Source organism: Electrona antarctica (genome assembly GCF_951216825.1).
Source record: "Electrona antarctica genome assembly, chromosome: 11".
In the NCBI taxonomy this organism is placed as follows: Eukaryota; Metazoa; Chordata; class Actinopteri; order Myctophiformes; family Myctophidae; genus Electrona; species Electrona antarctica.
Window position 1 is genome coordinate 46,254,305 of NC_136792.1, and position 25,197 is coordinate 46,279,501.

Consider the following 25,197-nt stretch of genomic DNA (forward strand, 5'->3'; position numbering starts at 1 on the left):
ATTTGATAATTGAACAGATTTTCTGATGCTATATTTACTGAATTTGCTGGGGACCCCCTGGAGCCCCCCTCAACGTCAAGGTTTACTTATCATGACACAATTTGTTTGATTTAGAATTTCAGACTGAAACTGCTCATGACCGAAATTCTATGTAATTAAAACTGCATCCGCAAAAAAAGGGGTAGTAAGTTGTGCTGAGATGACAGCAGAAACTTCTGGAAAAACACTGTGAGATCTATGAATTCAGACAAAAAGCTCACAGGAAGTATGCAACTGATACAAAAGTGCCTTATATAAACCGTAATTACCATCATTATTACTTTGTCCCACACTTTATCAACATGAATTATAACATTTGTGGTTTTTCTCTCAAATGCTCTTGAATATCAAGCAATTCAAACGCACAAATCCACAGCACGCGCAAGCACGCACGCCCACGCACACTAAAAAGATGTTGCTGATATGAAATGAGGGGTTTTCCAGACTGCTATACAAATTAATCACAAAACCAGTTCTCTGAGGCCTCTTTTCCACCAAAAGAACTTTGGTTCTAGAACTGGTTCCGTTCTAGATTCTTGGAGCCTGGGTTCTTTCACGGAACCGGCGACTACCTTTTGGTTCCAGTTCGGAACCAACCTTTATGGTTCTGAACCGATTCACTTTCAGTGGAAACACTGAACTGAACTGGTTCAATATTAGGCAGGGGGAAAATAACTGAACCGGTTCAACCCCGGTGCCATTTGATTTTGATTTAATTTCATATGAACACTACAGAACCAATAGAGCCATTTGATTTTGATTTCCTTTCATTATCATTCTGAACACTACAGAATTTACTCTTATAATGGTTCCATTTCTTATTCAGTAGACAGTAATTAACTGTAAATGAAATTGTTTTGAGAAATGTTTAATGTCTACTATCTTTAATCATTAACTCGAGTTCCCACTTCCCAAGGAGCTAGATAGCCTTGAAGGCCTTTGCAGTAATTTACTAATCCAATCGAAACCCTATTTAATATATTTTATGTGTTAACCGAATGTCTAAAAATCAACATTAAATAAAGATTATGGACTTGTTAAGATTTGAATTCAATTTAGTTTGAGTAATCGAAAAGAAAAATAAAGTGTAGAAAATATCAAATACTTTGGAGGAAGCCAAGAAGGTGCTGCAAAGAAAATAATTTATACGAGTCCGAGATGCTGAAAGCATTGATAGCAACAAATTTTCTTTAAATGAGGAAGGACATGTTAATACAATGGAATATATTAATGTTTCCAGTGTGCAGGTTCATCTCATCTTCAATGTCATTTAAAACTTACAAGCCTTTTTAAACCATTCCCGATGCCTCAGTTATAATTTCTTTGAGGGAAGAAACGGTACATTTGGTTTATAAAGGCTGCTCATAGGTCTCCCCATAATAACAATCATTTCAAACAATTTACAAAATCAAAGAGTTGCATTTGGTGATAAGGGTGTTACGCTGACTAAACAAACAATCCTCACGGAAACCCCAAAATGAAGAACTTAAAAAAAGCAAACATGTTTAAAAAAAAAAAATATATATATATATATATATATATATAGTTTTTAATATAATATATATACTTTTAAAACAATACGACGCGTATTCCAAAGGAATACGTGGACTGAAAGGGAGATGAAACAAAAAAAAAAAGAAGAAAAAAAGAATGATGATCCTTTAGCAAAGCTCAAAGAGCTTCCAGCAATATGGAGTAATTAAGCTCGTGTCAACATGAGCATTAAAAAAAACAAAAGTGACTGATAGTGTACTCCATTATACACTGAGGGGGACTCTGGCCTACTCTTTAACTCAAGAGTTATACTTGGGTGTGTGCGTGTCGCGCCCCGAAAACAGCCGAAAAAGCCCACACATTATGAGCTTGTACATCTGCTATTTTTCAGTGTAGGACATCGGCGTGCAGGAAAGTATACAATTATCAGGCTTTAGCCCCGAATAAAAGGACTTTGCAGATTTATGCACTCAAACACAGGATTTTAAGGAAAACACAAAACCAAATAACATTACAAGTGGAATCATTGAACTGGCAAATATCCACCACTTCAGTCAAATTTTGGCCTCATCACAATAAAAATGAAATCAACGATTGAACCTTTTCTTCCATTCTTTAAATACGGGAACATTCAAATGCTTATTAAAAAATAACCAAAATATACTCCTGGCTCACGCAGGAAGTGACAACCAAATGGAACAAAGATATTAAATAGCTGTGGTTACCTGGACTGGCCGTTTTCCCCACAGGGGTCAACTCTATTATTCTTATGCCCGATTCACACTGTCCCTTGCCGAAAAGATCAAGATTTATTCTTTTTGGCAAGAGACAATAAAAGTCAAGCGATGAAGCATAAATATGAGCTTTACCCTCCTCACTTACTGGTATCAATACCAGACCTAACAAACCTAAGCTATAACTCAACTCCATTAATTCGAGTCCTCTTCCTTTTTTGTTAAATTGTTCCCCTACAATGACACCTTTACTCACCAACGTTCAGAAATGGAAAAAACTAAAAAAAAATCTAACAAACAGCAAATGGATGGTCAAGATTCAAATGGGTTGTTCTTACATTCTCTCGCAGTCTTACGCGTGCACACATTCAAACCGTCATTCAAACCAACCAACACACAGTGCAATTGGAGAAAGGGCTCTCTCTCTCCTTTAGTTTTCGTCCGCTTTCTCTACCCATGATTTTCATTCTGCCACTGCCTCTTTTCCACTCTGTTGGAACAGTCCCACACTTGATTTGTAACAGCAAGTTCCAGAAAGAGCACTTGTAAAAAATAATAATAAAAAAAAGGAAAGGAAAATAAATTGCAGAAATATGGCTTTCTATTTAAAACCGTAACAATCAATCCCCCCCCCCCTCCCCCAAAGAAAAATAAATCTTTTATTTTTTTCAAATTTGATTCAACCTTTTTTAAAATTCTATCAAGTAGGTTTGTACGCAATGCAGTCTATGCAAGGGGTTGGTTGGTGTGTTGGCAATATGTCCGTTTGTATGCGCATGGGCGTCTTGTGTGTGAGCATTAGGTTGGTGTGAAGCATGGGGTCCAGCTGGTGGAAACATGGTACTCTGCTGGCATAACCTGGTTATGGTGAGGTCGAGGGATAGGATGTGGGGAGCCCCAGAGTAGTGTGACAGGTCCCTGTAGACAGACAGGGCATACCGTATAAGCCAGCCCTGGTGGGAGTCGAGAGACAAAGCCACCGGTTTTCTCCACACACAAACCTGCTGAGGTCAGGTTATTTTCACCGCTTGTTTCCTTGTCATGCTCTGCTGCGGTCCATGTCTCATCATCTTCACGTTGATCTCCTGGCGTGCATTTAATTTGCTTTCTTGTGTATGACTGCGCGAGTTGTGTGTGTGTGTGTGTGTGTGTGTGTGTAAAAAGACTGATGGGAAAATGTGTCTTGTGCCAGTTTGTGGTTGTGTCATTCAGATTCCCCAGCAGTGCAAGTGTGTGTGTGTGTGTGTGTGTGTGTGTGTGTGTGTAGAGGAACGTGGTTGTGAAGGTGTTACGCCTGCCTGCTTGTTTGTTTTGAGTGTTTGAACGGTCACTCCCGTATGCTGGCGGAGTAGGAGAACTGGGGGAAGTGCGTACGCTGGTCCGAGTCCTCTGGGTCTATGCTGTCATCTGGAGGACACAGAAGGAATGCATGAAGTTACTTGGTTACTTAGCCCATTTAGACCGTAGGATGCATCTATGTCCTTATAGCGTTTAAACACTTTAGCTTTTAACCGCGTTTAACCCATTTAGGCCTGACGTCGAAATAATAAAAACGTTCGCTCTGAAAGAATATATATTCAAAGATTTGTGCCGCATTTTTACGATTTTTCAAAAATAGCAGACCTACAAGTTCATAGTGCGCCACTCGGTGGCACGCTATGAGCTTGTAGATCTGCTATTTTTCAATAGCTAAAGTATAACATAATGCTTAGTTAAAACACCAAAAGGGGTTCCCGCCCAAAATGGGTTAACCATTATTTTAAACTTTAGCTGTTGGAAAAATAGCAGATCTACAAGCTCATCTACAAGTTCACAGCGCAGCACCGAGTGCTGCGCTGTGAACTTGTAGATCGGCTATTTTTTTGAAAAATCATGAAAATGAGTGCAAATCTTTGAATATATACTCTCTCACAGTGAACCTTTTTAAGTCATATCTTTGAACATATTTTCAGATGGGGGTCTGCGGCGAAATACAGATAATGACAGATAATAACCTTCCTTATAAAATAGTGTGAGAACCACCGATAAAGAAACATACGCGTTTTAGAAAACATTTTGTAGAATCATGTCCTCGGGTCTTAATGGGTTAAAGCCTAATTTATAATGCTACCGTCTCAAGGAAAAAGTGGATGTGCTTACACTTGTCCGGAGGTGTGACGGTAATGGTCTGTGCAGTGAACTCGTCATCGAAGTAGCGCGTGTCCGTCTCCGACGTCACCTGGGGCTTGAAGGGTGGAATAAGCTACCGGGACAGGGGACGGGTGAAAGTTAGTTAAATATAAAATGGTAAATGGTAAATGGTGCATTTATATAGCGCCTTTATCCAAGGCGCTTTACATAGATTGTGCATTACATTCACCCATTCACACACACATGCATACACCGATGGCAACGGAAACCATGCAAGGCACCAACTAGCACATCGGGAGCAATTAGGGGTTCAGTGTCTTGCTCAAGGACACTTCGACAGTAACTCTGGGGGAGCCCGGGTTTGAACTGGCAACCTTGCGGTTACCATCCAGGCACTCTACCCCTGAACCACCGCCGCCCCTTTAAGGAATCATAACTCTAGGAAAATCATATACATATGATTACCAAGCGTTAGGTTCCATCAAGGAACATTTAAAGATGCACAAAGGATCACCAACATTTAAAATGGACATACAGGACTCGCATGAAGTGTTACTGGACACTGCACAGTATCACGTTTGGACAGCGAGTAGATGGCGGGTTATGAAGTGGATTTCGTGTAGATTCCTTGACTCTCTCTGTTCAATGATTGATATCCTCACCTTTCTATCCACAACATCCTGCCAGTTGATGGTAATGAAGAACTTGTGAGTCATCACTTCTTTGGCATCTTCTGCGCTGCCTCCAAGCCTGAAAACAGTGAATGCCACCAGTGTTAACACCCAAACCTTTCCCGACTTTTACGAGGGATGCCTCATGAAAGAGATCCATCTCAAAAGGGACTTCATCTTTTCTTTTTTTGTGGCTTTCGCCTTTATTTTATATTTTTTAATAGAGGGACAGACAGTAGGCTGACAGGAAATGGGGGAGAGAGATGGGGGAGTGACATGCAGTAAAGGCCGTTGGGATCGGGACTGGCTGGCTGACAATCCTTTTACAGTGTAGTAGGGGTGCTGGCAGGGTTATCAATCATCAATCGATAACCATCTGTCCTTGCTTATCCATCGACACATACCTCTGCTTGGGGTCCTTCTTTAACAGGCCTGCCAGCAGGGCCTTGGCCTCCGGGGCCAGGTTCTTGGGGAAGCGGATCTCCTCCATGAGGATGAGCTCGAACAGGCGCTCGTGGTCCTGGTTATAGAAAGGCAAGCGGCCACACATCATCTCGTACATGACCACGCCCAGACCCCACCAGTCCACCGCCCGGCCGTAGTCGTTGTCTTCCAGCACCTGGTAGGGTTAGGAAGGGAAGGGAATGTATGTGAGATAAATACCAAGTCAAAAACAAGTTACAATTTAACCCATTTAGGCCTGACCTCGAAATTTAAAAAAAAAATCTTCTAAATCCTCCAGTTTTCTGAAATAAATATTTTCACAATTTTTCAAAAATAGCAGACCTACAAGCTCGTAGCGCTCCACTCGGTGGCGCGCTATGAGCTTGTAGATCTGATATTTTTCAATAGCTAAATTATAACAATGTTTAAAACACCAAAAGGGGTTCACGCCCAAAATGGGTTAAAAAAAGAAGAAAAAAATAAATCTGTAATTTTGTATGCAAACTTTGCACTGTCAATGAAAAACTAGTTACAAGTTTGATTTTAGCAAACCTTAAAGGACCACTTCACCCCTTTTGCAACCAGATCTTATTTTAATGATGTTTGGGAGACCAGAAACACTTTCCTGGGGGTTTTTATGTGGGAAATTTGTTGGTTTTAGATATTTTCGCATTTCAAAGTGTCTGTGATGTCATGGACACTGGTCTCACTGCTGGATTACTACAATGACCATAATGCTTTGCTGCACTCCCAACCCCTATACTGCTATCCTGGGGGTGGTCCCAAGAGAGGCGGGCCTTTCGGGCCAACTGGGGAGTGCTATTGCTTTTGCCTCATTGCTGGCCCGAAAGCTCATGGAAGTTAGTTAGTTAGTTACCTCTGGGGCCAGGTATTCTGGGGTTATGGAAGTTAGTTAGTTAGTTACCTACCTCTGGGGCCAGGTATCCAGGTATTCTGGGGTTATAAGCCTTGCCGAGCCATGAGGCCCATAGGGCAGGAGCCTATCTCCTGTTTCTGTAGCGTGAGGCAGCTTGACGTACAAGTACACTCCCTGGACATGACGCTAGTATGTCGCAGGGACTTACCCCCAAGCCGAGTGCCAAGCAGAGAGGCACTGGGTCCCATTTTTAGAGTTTTTAGTATGACCCGGCCGGGGATTGAACCCCGACCTCCCAGTCTCAGGGCGGACACTCTAACCACAAGGCCACTGAGCTGGTATTCTGGGGTTATGGAAGTTGGTACATTACCTCTGGGGCCAGGTATTCTGGGGTTATGGAAGTTGGTACATTACCTCTGGGGCCAGGTATTCTGGGGTTATGGAAGTTGGTACATTACCTCTGGGGCCAGGTATTCTGGGGTTATGGAAGTTGGTAAATTACCTCTGGGGCCAGGTATTCTGGGGTTATGGAAGTTGGTAAATTACCTCTGGGGCCAGGTATTCTAGGGGTCATGGAAGTTGGTAAATTACCTCTGGGGCCAGGTATTCTGGGGTTATGGAAGTTGGTAAATTACCTCTGGGGCCAGGTATTCTGGGGTTATGGAAATTGGTAAATTACCTCTGGGGCCAGGTATTCTGGGGTTATGGAAGTTGGTAAATTACCTCTGGGGCCAGGTATTCTGGGGTTATGGAAGTTGGTAAATTACCTCTGGGGCCAGGTATTCTGGGGTTATGGAAGTTGGTAAATTACCTCTGGGGCCAGGTATTCTGGGGTTATGGAAGCTGGTAAATTACCTCTGGGGCCAGGTATTCTGGGGTTATGGAAGCTGGTAAATTACCTCTGGGGCCAGGTATTCTGGGGTTATGGAAGTTGGTAAATTACCTCTGGGGCCAGGTATTCTGGGGTTATGGAAGTTGGTAAATTACCTCTGGGGCCAGGTATTCTGGGGTTATGGAAGTTGGTAAATTACCTCTGGGGCCAGGTATTCTAGGGGTTATGGAAGTTGGTAAATTACCTCTGGGGCCAGGTATTCTGGGGTTATGGAAGTTGGTAAATTACCTCTGGGGCCAGGTATTCTGGGGTTATGGAAGTTGGTAAAGTACCTCTGGGGCCAGGTATTCTGGGGTTATGGAAGTTGGTAAATTACCTCTGGGGCCAGGTATTCTGGGGTTATGGAAGTTGGTAAAGTACCTCTGGGGCCAGGTATTCTAGGGGTCATGGAAGTTGGTAAAGTACCTCTGGGGCCAGGTATTCTGGGGTTATGGAAGTTGGTAAATTACCTCTGGGGCCAGGTATTCTGGGGTTCCACAGAAGGTTTTCATGGTGGCGCCATCCGTGATGCCTTCTTTACACAGGCCAAAGTCCGTTATCTTTATGTGCCCATCCTTGTCCAGCATTAGGTTCTCCAGCTGAAGAAGGAAACAAGATTAACTTTAACACTTTACAACAGGGGTGCCCACACTTTTTTGACTTGGTCTACTTTTAAAATTGCCAGCTCAAGGTGATCTACCAACCAAAAGATAATTATCCCTTTGCTTAAAATACTCAAAATATGTACCTATATGGCGAATAAATAAATAACATTAAGGCATTAGGACTTTCAAAATCTACGTTTCAAAATCAATTCTATTTATTTATCTTTTCAGTTTCCCCGCATTGCAAAGAAGAGACTTAATTTCTGACTTTTTCGGATTTTCTGACTTGATCTGGCCTGTTAACATTTTCATAGACCTGGTTGCTTGTTTCTCTCTCAGTCACGAAATGTGGCAACCGTCAAAGCTAGTCCTAGTTTGTTTTGGTTGTGATGCATGGATGATGGCATCATGATGCTACCGCACAGACCACACAGAGACTACCGTGGAGGCGCGGACCCCCACGCAGACTATCGCGGACCCCCACGCAGACTATCGCGGACCTCCGCGGGGGTCCGGGCCGACCTCCGTGGGGGTCCGCGTCGACCTCCGCGGGGGTCCGCGCCTCCGCGGTAGTCTGTGTGGGGGTCCGCGGATAATGGGGGTCCAGCATTAATAATCATCTTCCCACTCTCCATGGAAGTGATATGTTTTAGGCTTCTTTGCCGCGCGCATCTTGCTATATGAACAATGATGGATAGATATCCTTTTAATTTGTTTGTTTAACAACAGAACAGACCCGACGTTCTCCTTCAAAGCCACCGGCGCGCCGCCGCCTGCCCGAGGCGAGGATTGTTTTTCTTTTTTTCTTTTTTCATGGCAAGGCCAAGCGGTCTACCTGCGCAGCGCTTGCGATCGACTGGTCGACCGCGATCGACGTAATGGGCACCCCTGCTTTACAACATTTAGCTGATGTTCTTGTCCACACCAACATGAAAGAGGTGAACGGACGGCCATGGGGTTGGGCGTTCAAGGGCACGCCAGCAGGTGATGAACATCAGACCTTCCCATTACCACATTGATTGATTTACATTTGTATTAACAGATCGTATAGATATATAAGAATATATTGTAGACTTTTCTTAGATTTAGGGTTAGGGTCAGTATTAGGGATGCTAGTCGGACAACGCGCCAAACGCGACGTCGGACAATGGCCGACAACAACGTCAATATTTAGGAAATGTCCATACTGGCTCCATTTGCACGGTCTTGATAAGGGCTGATGACTGAGATTAAATCATCTGAGAACATTCGAAACCGCTAGTAAATAGATCACAGTGTATTGATGAGGAAAGAGAGGCTGCGTTGGTTATCTTTAGGTCCCTGTAAACTACATTGCGTGAGTGTAGGTATTCCAGTGCAGACACTATCTCGTTACCTTTAGGTCCCTGTAAACTAGCCTGGCTAATAAGCCAGACTCAAATCACACTGTCGTGTGGTATTTGAGTCTGGAGATGCTGTGTATGGATCTTGTTTCCCGGGGGGCAGGTTCAAACATTTTCTCTTTGACGCAATTGGTCAGAGCTACTGTCAGTCAAGGGTCTCAAGCATTGAACGTCACTGTACCAAAGCCCGCCCATATTGCATACCGTGTCCCGATTGGCCACACCAGTTCTCTGGTGTAGGAAATGGGCGTACAATTGAGCCTCTCCAGACCGTAATCCGCCAGCAGGCACATTTCTTTTTGCCAACGGCTGATTCGGTCTGGCTTATTAGCCAGGCTACCTGTAAACTACATTGCGTGAGTGTAGGTATTCCAGTGCAGACACTATCTCATTACCTTTAGGTCCCTGTAAACTACATTGCGTGAGTGTAGGTATCCCAGTGCAGACACTATCTCATTACCTTTAGGTCCCTGTAAACTACATTGCGTGAGTGTAGGTATTCCAGTGCAGACACTATCTCGTTACCTTTAGGTCCCTGTAAACTACATTGCGTGAGTGTCGGTATTCCAGTGCAGACACTATCTCGTTACCTTTAGGTCCCTGTAAACTACATTGCGTGAGTGTCGGTATTCCAGTGCAGACACCATCTCGTTACCTTTAGGTCCCTGTAAACTACATTGCGTGAGTGTCGGTATTCCAGTGCAGACACTATCTCGTTACCTTTAGGTCCCTGTAAACTACATTGCGTGAGTGTCGGTATTCCAGTGCAGACACTATCTCGTTACCTTTAGGTCCCTGTAAACTACATTGCGTGAGTGTCGGTATTCCAGTGCAGACACTATCTCGTTACCTTTAGGTCCCTGTAAACTACATTGCGTGAGTGTAGGTATCCCAGTGCAGACACTGTCTCGTTACCTTAAGGTCCCTGTAAACTACATTGCGTGAGTGTAGGTATTCCAGTGCAGACACTATCTCGTTACCTTCAGGTCCTTGTAAACTACATTGCGTGAGTGTAGGTATTCCAGTGCAGACACTATCTCGTTACCTTTAGGTCCCTGTAAACTACATTGCGTGAGTGTAGGTATCCCAGTGCAGACACTATCTGGTTACCTTTAGGTCCCTGTAAACTACATTGCGTGAGTGTAGGTATTCCAGTGCAGACACTATCTCGTTACCTTTAGGTCCCTGTAAACTACATTGCGTGAGTGTAGGTATTCCAGTGCAGACACCATCTCGTTACCTTTAGGTCCCTGTAAACTACATTGCGTGAGTGTAGGTATTCCAGTGCAGACACTATCTCGTTACCTTTAGGTCCCTGTAAACTACATTGCGTGAGTGTCGGTATTCCAGTGCAGACACTATCTCGTTACCTTTAGGTCCCTGTAAACTACATTGCGTGAGTGTCGGTATTCCAGTGCAGACACCATCTCGTTACCTTTAGGTCCCTGTAAACTACATTGCGTGAGTGTCGGTATTCCAGTGCAGACACTATCTCGTTACCTTTAGGTCCCTGTAAACTACATTGCGTGAGTGTCGGTATTCCAGTGCAGACACTATCTCGTTACCTTTAGGTCCCTGTAAACTACATTGCGTGAGTGTCGGTATTCCAGTGCAGACACTATCTCGTTACCTTTAGGTCCCTGTAAACTACATTGCGTGAGTGTAGGTATTCCAGTGCAGACACTATCTCGTTACCTTTAGGTCCCTGTAAACTACATTGCGTGAGTGCAGGTATTCCAGTGCAGACACTATCTCGTTACCTTTAGGTCCCTGTAAACTACATTGCGTGAGTGTAGGTATTCCAGTGCAGACACTATCTCGGCACCATAAAACCGCGCCCGGTCTTCTGTGAATACTCTATCCCGGGATAAGTGAAAGAAGAGCTGCAGAGAGAGGAAAAACAAGGAGACAAGGATGAGGAGGAACCGAGTGACCACCTTCTCAAAAGGTCATACATGTCAACACGCATAGTCGCATACATCGTTGTTATGATTTCCTTGACGCGTCTGTTGTCCTAATGCTGATACAGTACATACACAAGAAAGGCAATAGAATAAAATAAAAGGATTACGATTAAAATGACAGATTTGGGAAGGGAAAACTATAGAAACAAAGAACTCACCTCCCCACCATTTGCATACTCCATCACAAAGCATAGCCGGTCATGTGTTTGGAAGGCATATTTTAGTGTCTAAGGAAGGAGTGGACAAAAAAAATCAGTTCATTTGAGATGGAACTTCTTTGATTCAAACAATGGACTGGAGCAGTGGTTCTCAATCTCAAACTTTGTCATGTCAAGGACCACCACAATGATACTCATTAGCCTGCGGACCCCCCCCCATTTGAAAATATATGTCAAGGACCCCCATAAGAGAAGAGTTTTATGGTTCTAGCAGTGATTTTCAACCATTTTCATTTCAAGAGCCCCCGGTTTGACCTGAATAGGCTACGGTCCACCATTTTATGGCATTTCTATCTCTGGGACCCCCAATGTAAATTGTAAAATCTAAGTTAATTTAACTCCGAGTGTGTACAAATGGACCCAAATAGACCCTAACGGCTCCATTTGTACACTCTCTGAGTTAGTTTGTTCCTAACTATCATTTAGCTGGGTAAACCCTGGAACTCACTCAAGAACCCCTAGGGGTCCCCGGACCCCACTTTGGGGACCACGGGACTGGAGAACAAAGCTGTCCAGGAGTTGGTAACTCACCGTCAGGAATGGATGCCTTGTATTTTGTAGAACTCTGCTCTCTGTAACTGTGTGCGCCACCTCATCCTAGTATTACACAAACAAGAGTACCGGTAAATGGTAAATGGTGCATTTATATACAGTTGGGTGCCACCGATATTGTCCCTTATCATTTGACCCATTTAGGCCTGACCTCAATTTTTAAAAATCCTTCTAAATCCTCCAGTTTTCTGAAATAAATATTTTCACGATTTTTCAAAAATAGCATCTGCTATTTTTCAATAGCTAAATTATAACATAATGTTTAAAACACCAAAAGGGGTTCCCGCCCAAAATGGGTTAACTGTCCTTTTGCGCAGATCACGCAAACCTCAGCAAAAAGAAAAGGACAATATCGATGGCCTCCAACTGTAGCGCTTTTATCCAAGGTGCTTTACGTAGATTCACCCATTCACACACAGATGGCGGAGGAAACCGTGCAAGGCACCAACCTGCACATCGGGAGCAATTAGGAGGATTCAGAGTCTTGCTCAATGTGTGCCATGTGAATTCCCCGTGTGATGTTGAAATTACCACTCACTTTGGCAATGATGACTTCTTTGCGGAGTATTTTCATGGCATAGTACATCCCAGTGGCCTTCTCCTTGACAAGGATCACTTTGCCAAACGTGCCCTTGCCTAATAGCTTCAGGTAGTCAAAGTCACTCATGGTCTGCAGGGACAAGGAGAGAGAGATGCCTGGATTAAGATGACATATCTAGCAGTAGAGTTTAAGATTTCAGCCCGAAGCCCCTCGGGACCCAAGTTTGTCAAACATTTCACAGGCTTTGGGTCGGGCCGGGCTGAACATGTACAGGCTACATTTAACAGTGCAGCCAGGGAAACTCTCCCCTGTCAGGTGAAAAGAAGCAGCTTGGACTCCTCATGCATGGAAGGAAGCATGAGGTCAGTCCGCTGCCCCCAAGGTCGGCAGAGGAAGTGTAGCGCCCAGGATTACATCAGATAATTGAGTGGGTGAAAGAATGGGTTAGAAAATCGTGGGATAAAATGTATAGGACCCAGGAGTAACTGAAGAGCAGCTGCGGTCAGTGTGAAGCGAGCGACACACACACACACACACACACACACACACACACACACACACACACACACACACACACACACACACACACACACACACACACACACACACACACACACACACACACACACACACACACACACACACACACACACACACACACACACACACACACACACACACACACACACACACACACACACACACACACACGACAGTGAAAATCAAAACTTCTGCTGATCCAATCAAACCAAGTTATGAGAAAATGAATGAACTGGAACAGCAAATGGTTATTCCACATTCTGAGAACCTCCGACTACAGTTATGCACATAGGACCATTCCTGGCTAAAGTACTCACACTGGAAAGCCTCGTCTAAACTAAAGCGGAGAACAACAGAAACGTTGTCCATCTAAAAATAAATAAAAGACTTCTAGTAATTATTCACATGAATATCAAGCTATTGAGAGATTTTCCATTCTTGGAATTTCGGTGTTAAAAAAATAAAGCATTTCTATCAACCTCAATTAACAAATAAGTCCTCTGGGAAAGAGAGACAAGTCAGCGGAAATCAACAAACAATGGAAGAATACAGTCCCTGTGGCTGGGTATCAATATCACAATGAATGAACTTTATATACATTTACACTGCCCTCACAATTCTCTCACAAGATCTGTACAGTACAGTTAATATTATGGGGATGCATTTTTGTGCACCACCATACAACAAACTTGAACGTATAATTCAAGTGATTAATCAGACCAATCAATTTGATCGATTAAAAACAAGATTAGATTAGATTTTTGCATTAATTCGTTGATATGTAAGAAATTTCAAAAAATATTTGAAAAAAATGCACAATAATATAAAAAATAAATATTCTCCAGAGCCTATTGCATCTTTTAGCTACAGTAAACTGCTGCAAGCAACAGTGATAATAGCGTGAAGCCTGATTCATACAGTATTGCTGCTTGCGGTTATGGTTAGGTTAGGAGATGAGGTGGGTTGTCATTTGTCGGACCAATGACTAGTCTGAACAACGTAAGTCTACCATTTACAATGTGCCACGGAGCATAAATTAGGCTTAATGGGGTAGGGTACATGGTCCTGTTCTATAGGCACCAAGCTAATGGGGTTGGGTACATGGTCCATGGGACAGAGTCCACTTCAATTCGGCATAGAGTAGCGCAAACGATCACTCTCTGCTGATTTCTGATCGTCTGCACCTTTGTTAAATTGACGCACACACGTACACTCCTCTCTCTCTCTCTCTGTCGCTCTAATTTATTAGTCTCATGACACGCAGCTGCGTCTAGATTCTCCCGGCGGATCCTGCCGGGAGCTGCCTATGCCATAGAAAGCATAGGTGGACCCCAGGCTACTGAAGGTGTGATGGGCAGCCGACAGACACTGACCACTTTGGAGGCGCGTGACTTGGACATGGCGACCTCCATCTCCTCGGCTCCGCTGCTGTCGCTGGGCGAGCCGAACTTGATCTCCATGGGCTCCTCGTCCTGCTGCTGGCTCTTCAGGCCGTTGGCCACTGTCTGGATGGCTCGCATCCACTCCTCCCTGACAACACAACGAGTTAGTTTAATTAATTACCACCTGGAACCCATTCAAGGACCACTGGTTTACTACATTGATGATTGATCTGAAAATAGTCCTCGGAGGAATGATTGATTTTTGCGGCAACATTTCAAACATCCATGACTTTAACGTTGCCAGAAACATCAGCCGAAGAAGCAGATAATTTACGATGTGCTCATCAGTTGAAGGTTTAAATCTATAAAATAAATATCCTGATAATTATAATAAAACGCTAACAAATGGTATATATATAATCCCCCCAGGCACAGCACCCCCTCGGACAGGAGGGGAAAAGTAATATTTTTTTAATCAAAACAGATTTCTGTTACTAGCCCTATGCTGTATCACAGTATCGGTGCCTTATCCTGGTTAATTGCTTGTGTCAGTTTGTTCATATAACTTGCGTGTGGAGGGAAAGTAAAAGCCACTTTTCTGCGTGAAAATGCACATGTACGAAGCGCGTGCACGCGCATTTTGCGGCACACTCAATGTTCAGCACCTCCTACTGTAAGTAACTTCCCACGGTCCTGGGAATAACCCAAAAAATTAGGAGACATTAAAAACCTTTGGACTGCACATAGCCCTGAACTTCCCTCACCTCTCCTCGTTGCTGTCCACATGGAAGGTGCGCTCTATCACCGTGGTCCACTGTAGACAACGGATGACAAACGTGTTTGGCCTCGGTCGCTCCGTTTTCATCAGCTGACATTCTGCTGAACAGAGCAGAACACACACGCTCTATTAGGACGGAGCTACTAAAGGACATCTCACTGCGGAAAAAACTCATAACAGTATGGAGTATGCATGTGGAGATTGCATGTTCTCCCCGTGTCCCCAGGGAACCCCATTTTGACCTGAGATCAGATTCTAAAAATGTCTTCTACATCCTGACAGTTTTCTGAAAAAGCTATGTTTCTATGTCAGTCGTTCTTTCATTTTTCAAAAATAGCAGACCTACAAGCTCGTAGCGCGCCACTCGGTGGCATGCTATGAGATTGTAGATCTGCTATTTTTCAATAGCTAAAGCATAACATAATGCTAACACCAAAAGGGGTTCCCACGCAAAGTAGGTTAACTAGGGTATTTACGGTAAATCTCTCTCACACTCGCCCGTGGGCTACCGTAGTTACTTCGTCCTCCTGCCACGCAGAAAGAAAAGCTGAAAGAAAGGAGAGGGAGCGATAGGAACGAGAATTGTGTTGCTAAAAAGGCAAACTAGTCACCCGGTGTGTGTAATATTAAACACAAGCATAGCAGCGAATGGTAAGAGTGGTGCACTGCAAACCCAGAGCACCAACCAATCACCCCGAGCGAGACCGATGCACGTATGCATGTCCACGGCCACGGCCACGCATTATGCACAATGCCAGGTCAACAGCCACTCGCTCAACCAACGTTTAACAGTGCACCCTGCTTGCTTTCACGATATGCGGCCACAGAACAACAGAAGCTTATCAATACCGTGTCCCGATATACTGTCCCCGTTTATTTTGCATCGAGGAGCCATGTGTGTCTGACTGACTATGTAGCCTACGTCGCCTCAGCTAAAAACAAAGTGAAGACTGACTTATGCTTTGCCGTGCGACGTGATGCATGCTAAAAATAGCTGATCTCCAAGCTCACAACGTGTCACCTCCGCAACACGTGAGAGCTTGTAGATCGGCTATTTTCACCACGCGGAAATATGGAGGATGACACGTTCAGAAACTTTTGTCTTCACAATAAAAGCATCAGCTAGCTGTCACAAGTTGAAAAGAGAGATGTGGCATCATTATTTTTCACATGGACCATATGACAAGAATGATTACAGATTCGGTGGCATTTCACATTGCAAAAGGGTGCAGGAAGAGTGGGCAGCTAAACATTAAAATGGCTATTTTTATTTAATAGCCATTTTAATTTGGATAATGTTAATGGACACATTGTACACGTTTTCACTTGTTTAATCCCAAAGGGGCTTTTTCTTTCTTTGTTTAAAAGGATCCCCGGCAAGACAAATATGCCTTAAAGCACTATACTTGCCCTCTATAACTAAAAATAAAAAACACCTTAAATATTTTATTTCTTTCATGAATAGAGAATCTTTCACTCAATAGGAACTGCTTCTGTCGCAAGTTGATGTCATATGTCCATGTGTGGTCCAGCCCCAGGGAATGTATGGAATGCACGTGCTAATAAAAAGTATTTAAATATTGCTTTGATGCTCATATTATCCTTAGGTAGTATTAAGTTGTTTTTATTAGCATATGCATTCCATAGGGCTGGACCTCACATGGACATATCATCAACCTGCGATGGGAGCAGTCCCTATTGAGTGAAAGATTCTCTATTTATGAAAGAAATAAAATATTGATGGTGTAATGTTTTAAGGCATATTTGTCTTATTAGCCAGGGATCCTTTTAAGGTTTGGACTTTATTCCAATAGGAAAATAGAAATTCACATTTGTTTGCATTAAAAAAACAAAAAAACAAAAACAAAAACATATTTGAGACATTGTATTTCTTTTACTGAAAAAACAAAATCGAAATCGAGGTTTCAGAGAGAAAAATACATCTTTTAGGCAAAATCGTGCAGCTCTAGTTGGTACCCTCACAAAAAACATGCAGTAATCCTGGTCTCTATACTGCCTCCCACTGGCCAGCCGAGGCGCCTGATGGAGGGGAAAGGAACTGGTTAGAATAACGTGTTCTTTCCACTCCCCCGTCAGGTGAAAAGCAGCGGCTTGGACTCCTCATGCACTGAAGGAAACATGAGGTCGGTCCGTTGCTCTCCCCAGGTTGGCGGAGGGAGTGTAGTGCCCAGGATTACATTAGATAAATCGACACTGGGTGAAAAAAATGGGTCACAAAATCGTGGGATAAAAAATAAACTCATAACAGTACACACAATTAAATGAAAGCCCACAGAGGGGGACAAACTAACCTGCAACAGAGAAGTTGTTGAGCGGTGGGAGATTGTGGTCACCGGCCACCTCAGGCTTCTCCTTGTAGCCGATAAAGGAACCATCACTCTTTAAGATGAAGTAGCGAGGCCTCCATGTTTTAATGTATTCACCTGGTGAAATGGAAAACATGGAGGACATGATGTGAGCAGGCCCGGATTAACCATAGAGTATAAAGAAGGATAGAGACTGAACTGGCGCGAAGCTCCCCCCCCCCCCCTCCGCTATTCATGTCAGTGGAAGTTGCTCAGTGGCGTTTTGAAGCACCCGGAAGGTCCGTCTCAAAACATCTACTTCCAAATTTTGGTGGTCCAATGCGGAAGTGCAACCGAGCACTCAATGTTAAAGCCCAGCTGCACGGGGTTTCCTCGTCATGAATCCACGGGTCCGCCTGCAGTCCTTCCTCTTACCACTAGGGCCCAGTGCTTCAACGTTGGAGCGCCTCACTGGCCCCTTGGGATTAACCCATTTAGACCCGAGATCAGATTCTAAAAATGTCTTCTACATCCTGACAGTTTTCTGAAAAAGCTATGTTTCTATGTCAGTGGTTCTTCGATTTAAAAAAAATAGCAGACCTACAAGCTCGTAGCGCGCCACTCGGTGGCGCGCTATGAGATTGTAGATCAGCTATTTTTCAATAGCTAAAGCATAACATAATGCTAACACCAAAAGGGGTTACCGCCCAAAATGGGTTAACCCATTTAGACCCGAGGACGAATATGTGCCACCTTATAGCTTTAACCACTTTTAAACATTATTTGACACTTTAGCTGTTGGAAAAATAGCAGATGAAGTGCATAGCTAGTAGAACTGCTATTTTTGAAAAGTCGTGAATACGTGTGCAAAACTTTTAATATATATTCTTTCACAGCAAACGTTTTAACTCAAATATTTGCTTCTGGGAGGGTCCCTGGAACAACATATTTTCAGATGAGGGTCCGTAGCCAAATACAGAGATTTCTGTGGGTCCCTTGAAATGAAAGGGAGACAAGAAACACTTTCCTGGGGTTTTTACAGTATGTGGGTAATATGTGTTTTTAGATATTTTAGTATTTCCAGGACACTGGGCTCACTTACTTCCTGGACTACATGTTGTCTCAGTAAGACAGCCCTCCCCCTATCCACAAGGAGGAGCAGTGCACCAAAGCATTATGGGAATTGTAGTCCAGGAAGGAAGTGTGCCCAGTGTCCATGACATCATGGACACTTTGAAATACTAAAATATCTAAAAACACATATTACCCACATACAAACCCCAGGAAAGTGTATGTTGTCTCCCACACATCATTAAAATAAGACCTGGTTGCCAAAGGGGTGAAGTGTCCCTTTGAGTTATATAAGTTGAGCCTATGCATATGCCTGTAAGGTCGTCAAGGCTAGGGCAAGTGCTACGTGCTACGATGGAGTCTGAAGAGGTGAGTTTTCACACTACGGCGGAAGATTGGGAGTGAGTCTGCAGTTCTGATCGCAATGTGGGAAGTGCATTCCATAGTTTTGTTATCCCAGTTTTTAACAAATTCCACTATGAAATAGCACACAACCAACCATGTATATATTCAGACATTAATAATAATAATTAATTGGAAGGTGTTAGATCTTTGTATTTTGCATTGTACAGGCAGGCATCACCCACAGCTTCCAATCCAAACTATTGATTTGATGGTGTTAGTGTCGGCTTGATTGTTTCATATTTACCTTGCAGCGCTCTCATAAAAAAGGTCAATGCAAAATGAGACGTAGGCTATTGCAAATGAGAGGCATTATTTTGCAACAAGTCAAGAATGTCATGACTTATAGACGCTGAGCTTTCAGTGAGTGTTCCGCCACAGGCTAGTTACTGTAACACTAAAGTAGAATTAACCACAAAGCTTTGGTGAACCAATAAGAATTTGATATCAAATACATCTTTGGTCCATGGTAGATTTAGATGATCCAGGGATTTGTGTATCAATGTATCTGCAACATGAATGATAATACTCGTATTTCTGATTGTTATTAGTTGATCTTTACATCCCCTGCTACTGACCATAGTATACCTACCCGTCACTCATTCAAAATCACAGATATACTTGTATATCTGCTATTTTTCAATAGCTAGAGTATAAAATAATGGTTCAAAGCTAAAGTGACACAGATGCGTTCCAGGTCTTAATGGGATTAAACAGGTATAGTGTATGTCTAAAATCTCAGAAGAGAATGCAAGGTTAGGAAGACGGTTCACAGTGAAGCAGACTGAGATGATGCGTGAACAAATGCGACGCACCTCTCTTGTGGAGCCATCCTTCTCTCAAGACGCTGACCTCGTTCATGCTGGGGCCGAGCACTCTCTGGATTCAGGGTGGGGCTGTGGGAGAGTGGAGGGGTAAGGGGATGTGTGGTTCGTCCTGTCGCTAGGTCAGTTGAGTGTGTCAGACAGACATAAACCCTGGACAAGACCTGGCAAAAGATCAACAGAAACCGTTAATACCAGATACCTAACAAATTGAAGTGACAGCCCTTTTCACAAAATATAACAAAAAGACATTGCCAAAGCATTTCCGGGGGTTCCCACTCCCCGGCCAAAAACGTTGAGAACCCCTGGTCTAGAGTCTAGACCATAGTGCACAAGTTTGTAGCCGGCATTAAAGTTTTGAGCGTCCACATTGCGGTTATGTTAATTATGCATGTAGTCCAGACGAGAGTGGTAGCGCTCCGGATATCGGAGAAAGCTGTAGTAGTGTAGGCTATATTAGAATAGACATGTATGTTGATGTAGCCTATATTGTAAAATATGCATTTCACACAACATGACATGAAAGACAATGGAGATGATGTGACAGTGGAGATGTCTTGTCTTGACAATATGCAGCATAGATCGACGGTAGAGTTGAAGGTGAATCAATGGCTTTGTTGAGGCAGAGAAAATATGTCTAGGCCTACATGTAATGCTTCCATAGTGAAAATCTGCAGACATATCTCATGGCCCACGTTTATTATTATTATGTTTATTATACTTATACATCTGTGTGGGTGAAAACCGACTATTATTAAACCGATGATAATTTATATCTGTCTCATCTACAAGCTCACAGGCTGCAGATCGGCAATTTTCGGAGAAGAGATTTATAGACATTATGTGGTAAATGGTGCATTTATATAGCGCTTTTATCCAAGGCGCTTTTACATAGATTGTGCATTAAATTCACCCATTCACACACACATTCATACACCGATTGCGGCGGAAGCCATGCATGGTACCAACCAGCACATCAGGAGCAATTTGGGGTTCAGTGTCTTGCCCAAGGACACTTCGACATGTAGACAGGAGGAGCCGGGATTCGAACCGCCGACCCATGGATCATTGGACGACCTGCTTTACCTCCTGAGACACAGTCGCCCCAGTCACAGTCGTGCAACTATAAAATAGCTGTGATACTTATGCAAGTGGTTATGGTGAAATAAACCATTAGCACTTCAAGAACAAATCCACAAACAATATTAAAGGCTTCGCTTTACAGGTCAAACAACACTATTCCATTCACACACAATATACACATTCATAAATAACCATTAAGCAATTAATACCAGTGAGCTGGCGGTTATGAAAGGCTCGTCATAAACCTGCATCAGTTGTTTTGGAGGTGGAAAGCCTGGTGACCTGAGGTTAGTTTGGAGGGGGCGAGGGGACTTTGGCGTCACCGTTTCGGCAAATAGGCGGCATTCGCTGTACACACGGAGACGACAAAGTAGCATCTCCACTCTGGGAGATGGTTTAAAAAAGAACCGGTACCCTAAAACGCCGTCTCCGTGTGGCAGAAAGGGCAGATCGGCTAAGTACTTGTGCGGGTAATGCAGAATACATCCTCGTCTGGACAGCACCTTAGTCTTCGACACTAAGGTGCTGTCCAGACGAGGACGTATTCTGTGTCCTTGAGTAAGACTCAAGGACACAGCATGCATGAGGAGAACGGGGGGTTGAGCCGTCCAAAAACCGTAGCGAAAAGCCTTTTCGCAGTATGGTTTCCAAAAAGTAAAAAGGTATTTCTGGCTAGCAACAGATGATAAAGTTAGGATAGGCACGTAACAAATTTAGATAGGGGTGAAACAACTGCTTAAAATCAGGCTTAAATTCAAATAAATCACACTTGTGTGAAGTGAGGGGCGCTCTAATCATCACACATCATCAGCAATAATAATAATGCATTTTATTTATAAAGCGCTTTACATTCTCACGAATCTCGAAGTGCTACAAAGATGGCAAAAAATAAAATACAATAAAAGAAGTGTAAGCATTGAGCAACATCATAGTGCATAACGAAGCGTGATCAGTAATAAATATCATGGGACCCAACATGGCTAAGCTAAAAGACTAGGTAAAACATGTTTAAGGAAATGCTTTCTTAAAAAGGTGGGTCTTTACTGTTAACCCTGTCATGATGATTATCATGACAGTCATGGCGCAACTGCAGCCTGTTTTACGCAATCGCTACATTTACAGTCCAAACATGTATATAAATATAAAGTACTCGCCACATGTGCCACGGGTGTTAGAAATTTGCTGGTACAGCAATTAGCATTGCTGCATCCCGCATTGTTTAATAAAAAGCATTTTTATCCGAGCACCCCGGCTACTTTTCTCAACCGGGGTTCGTTTGGGAAATACAAAGTTGCACACCGGGAGTGCACTCGCCTATTAGTCTGTATTGGCAGTGCGGTCAGCGTGCCTATATCGAACACACCGAGTGCCACACTCCTCCCGACCGATAGGGGCGCGTAGTTGAAAGCCAATGGCAAAAAAACAGCTCGGATAAAAATGCTTTTTATTAAAGAACGCGGGATGCAGCAATTTTTTGTACCAGCAAATTTCTAACACCCATGGCACATGTGGCGAGTACTTTATATTTGAAATCGGAATGTTTATATACACGTTTGGACTGTAAATGTAGCGATCGCATAAAACAGGAGGCAGTTGCGCCATGAAGTACGAGCGCCCGTGAAGTACGAGCGTCATGTGAACCATGGCTAGGTCTTTAGTCTATTCTTAAGAATGGGATCCCTATCAAGAATGGTGGTCCCTTATTGGCCAAGGGTTACCACTGACATACTTATGCCGATTTGCTCAGACACATACAGCTTAAATTCTCCATCCATTATCAATGTCAATGGCATTTAATGTTTGTGTTCAGACAGAATCCACACTATAGCTGTTTATAGGAGGGGCTAGCGCCCCTCAAAAGATTGTCCAGTCAACCTCCGTCCGCATGCGCAGTACTGCTTCCGTAAGATTGCATTGGGAGAACATGGTACTGGCTGACTTCATAAGCGGTTGTTTCACCCTTATCTCAACATATTATCCAAACGGAGCCAACAGTCACAGTACCACCACCTATCCTGGACCTGAAGCTCACCTTTAGTCTCAGTGACCAGGCAAAGGTCCAATATGGTCAGCAAAATGCCTGCAATGGGCAGCGAGCTCAAAAGTCTATTTGACTGAAAATAATGGCCTTGGTGGTTTCCTTATACAGACAGAGTATATGGTCTTTGTTATTCTAGCCAGGTGTTATAGGGGGATAGTATCTAGGGGGAAAAAAATCACACCCGTGTGAAGTGAGGGGCGCTCTTATCATCGTACATCATAATACATGATCTCATTCCGGCCAATCCGAATTTGCGTCCTCCTCCCCTTCGTCTTCAATGTTTGTGTTTACGCAGCGTTTGTGTTTACACAAACACTCAAAACTGGCCTTTCATTGTCAATGTCATTTCATGTTTGTGTTGGGACAAACACTCAAAGCTGGCCATTCAATATCAATGGCATTCTTCAATGTTTGTGTTAGGACAATGTTTGTTTACACAAAGCCTCAAAGCTGGACATAGGAGGGGCTAGTGCCCCTCAAACATTATAGCGTGGTGCATACTGCCACGACGGGAGGATCACATAGTCTGTCTGTTTGAACTGTTTTGTTTACATAGATAAAAATCTATCTATATTAACAGGCCTACCCTTTTGTTTGAAGCTATTTTATGGCATGATGCATCCACACAGCCAGGTCTGTTACTGATGCCAGTACAGTGGCTAAGCTGATAACTGGTGGTTGGTTCTTCTTGGGGCCAATCATTAAAGTGGAACCTATGATTTCAGCCACTAATAGAAGCGTCAGTGTGTTTAACTTTAGTTTTAGAGGACCCTGATGTAAACACGTCTTGGTGCTTTTTCTGGTTTTATCCTCGTAGCAGATTTCGTATTGATTGACCTGTACTTTCCTAGAACTGTACCAATTCTACAAACTGTTAAGAACATTTTCAATCAATCAATTAGTAACCTAACCAAATAGAAACATGCAAAGATCCAAGTTGATCATGATCATAGTCAATAACCATATTAGTAATCAAAAACGTTAGACGTCATGACCAGAATGCCAGATACAGTTAATTGTTTTGACAAATTATTTGTTTACATTATTTCTAAATTCTTAGTAAAGACGAGCACCAGTCTAGATGCCAAAATGTTGCAATAACTCAAAAAGCAAGACCCTATGCGTTAATTTTGACGATATACAAATTGACAGCAGTGTGTGTAAGGAGTAGACATGGACCACACACACACACAAAAGACCAAAGCAATGAAAGCATTAGGTCTCTCCTACTAGCTAAATGCTAGCCAGACCAGGGCTAGCTACATTACACGGACGTCGGCGACCTACAGAATCCTGCGACTCCAGAGGTCGCTGATTTGCAGTTTCACACCGTTTATAATGTAACTCTATGGTGGACTATTTTCGTTAAACATAATTTTGTTCAAAATCATCAATTAGCCAAAAAATAATAATAATTGGAAAACAGTTACTTCTGACTGACGTCAGGTCACATCATTGACTAGGTCACCGAATCCGGTGTACCACCACATGGGTTTCTCCTCTAACTCTTACCTCGACTAATAAAGCCTTTGTAGTTATCGTGGGGTCTGTTGAGAAGATCAAAGTGGTATTAAATGCTCCAGAAAAGAGACGTTTCCTTCCAGCGGTTCTCGAATTCCAGCCAGCCTGTGTGTATTGATCTCTGTCAATGATCACACAAGCTTTGATCTTCTTCCCACACACACACTAACGGCGGCGTGCGCGTCCGTCTTCTGTTGTTGCTGCAGTGCTCCTTTGCAACAATGTAGCAGCAGGGGAATAATACTCAGTACTGGTACTCAGACTTGATTGTTTCCAACAACGTAAAAAATATATATATATATTCCCAGTCCCAGACCGTTTAAATGTCTGTATTTTTTTTGTTGCCTCTTTTATTCCCTTTATTATGTGGTTGTTGTTGGCCGCCTGCTTAGCGCGTCGTGTTAGGCCATCCGTCCATCCGAAGCTTCACACAACAGCAACATACGCAGTGTTGCCAGATGTTGGGGGGGAAACAAGCAACCGGGTCTATCAAAACAAGCCCAGTGGTAATTCTTCTCAAACAGTGGTCCAGGGACCACCACCAGTGGTCCTTATTGAGGGGGTTTCTCCAGGTGGTCCCCAGCTAAATGATGAGAGTTGTGCTTGAAATGTACTGTAATTATGCAAACTGTTAATACTTCAATCAATCCCTTATAGACCTTTAACTCTCTTGAGTGTAAACATTGTACACTCTCAAGAGTTAAATTATTGTTAAACATCCTCATTA

General features: G+C 43.2%; 1 protein-coding gene across 2 annotated transcripts; it reads right to left on the bottom strand.

Moving 5' to 3' along the window:
* Window positions 1-1,007: 1,007 nt before the first annotated feature.
* akt2 (v-akt murine thymoma viral oncogene homolog 2) lies at window positions 1,008-24,913 on the bottom strand. 2 transcript variants are annotated; one of them, XM_079514386.1, is made up of 14 exons: window positions 24,462-24,913; window positions 19,817-19,989; window positions 17,535-17,666; window positions 15,209-15,320; window positions 14,436-14,592; window positions 12,520-12,651; window positions 11,961-12,026; window positions 11,370-11,438; window positions 11,008-11,130; window positions 7,731-7,859; window positions 5,473-5,687; window positions 5,060-5,147; window positions 4,407-4,509; window positions 1,008-3,674 (listed from the first exon to the last, which is right to left on the bottom strand). In XM_079514386.1, the coding sequence occupies exons 2-14, from the start codon at window positions 19,860-19,862 to the stop codon at window positions 3,595-3,597; spliced, it is 1,452 nt and encodes a 483-aa protein (XP_079370512.1). In that variant the 5' UTR covers window positions 19,863-19,989; window positions 24,462-24,913; the 3' UTR covers window positions 1,008-3,594. The 2 variants fall into 2 exon arrangements, with proteins under 2 accessions (XP_079370512.1, XP_079370511.1); XM_079514385.1 differs by having other exon boundaries at window positions 15,209-15,323.
* Between the last annotated feature and the right edge of the window lie 284 nt (window positions 24,914-25,197).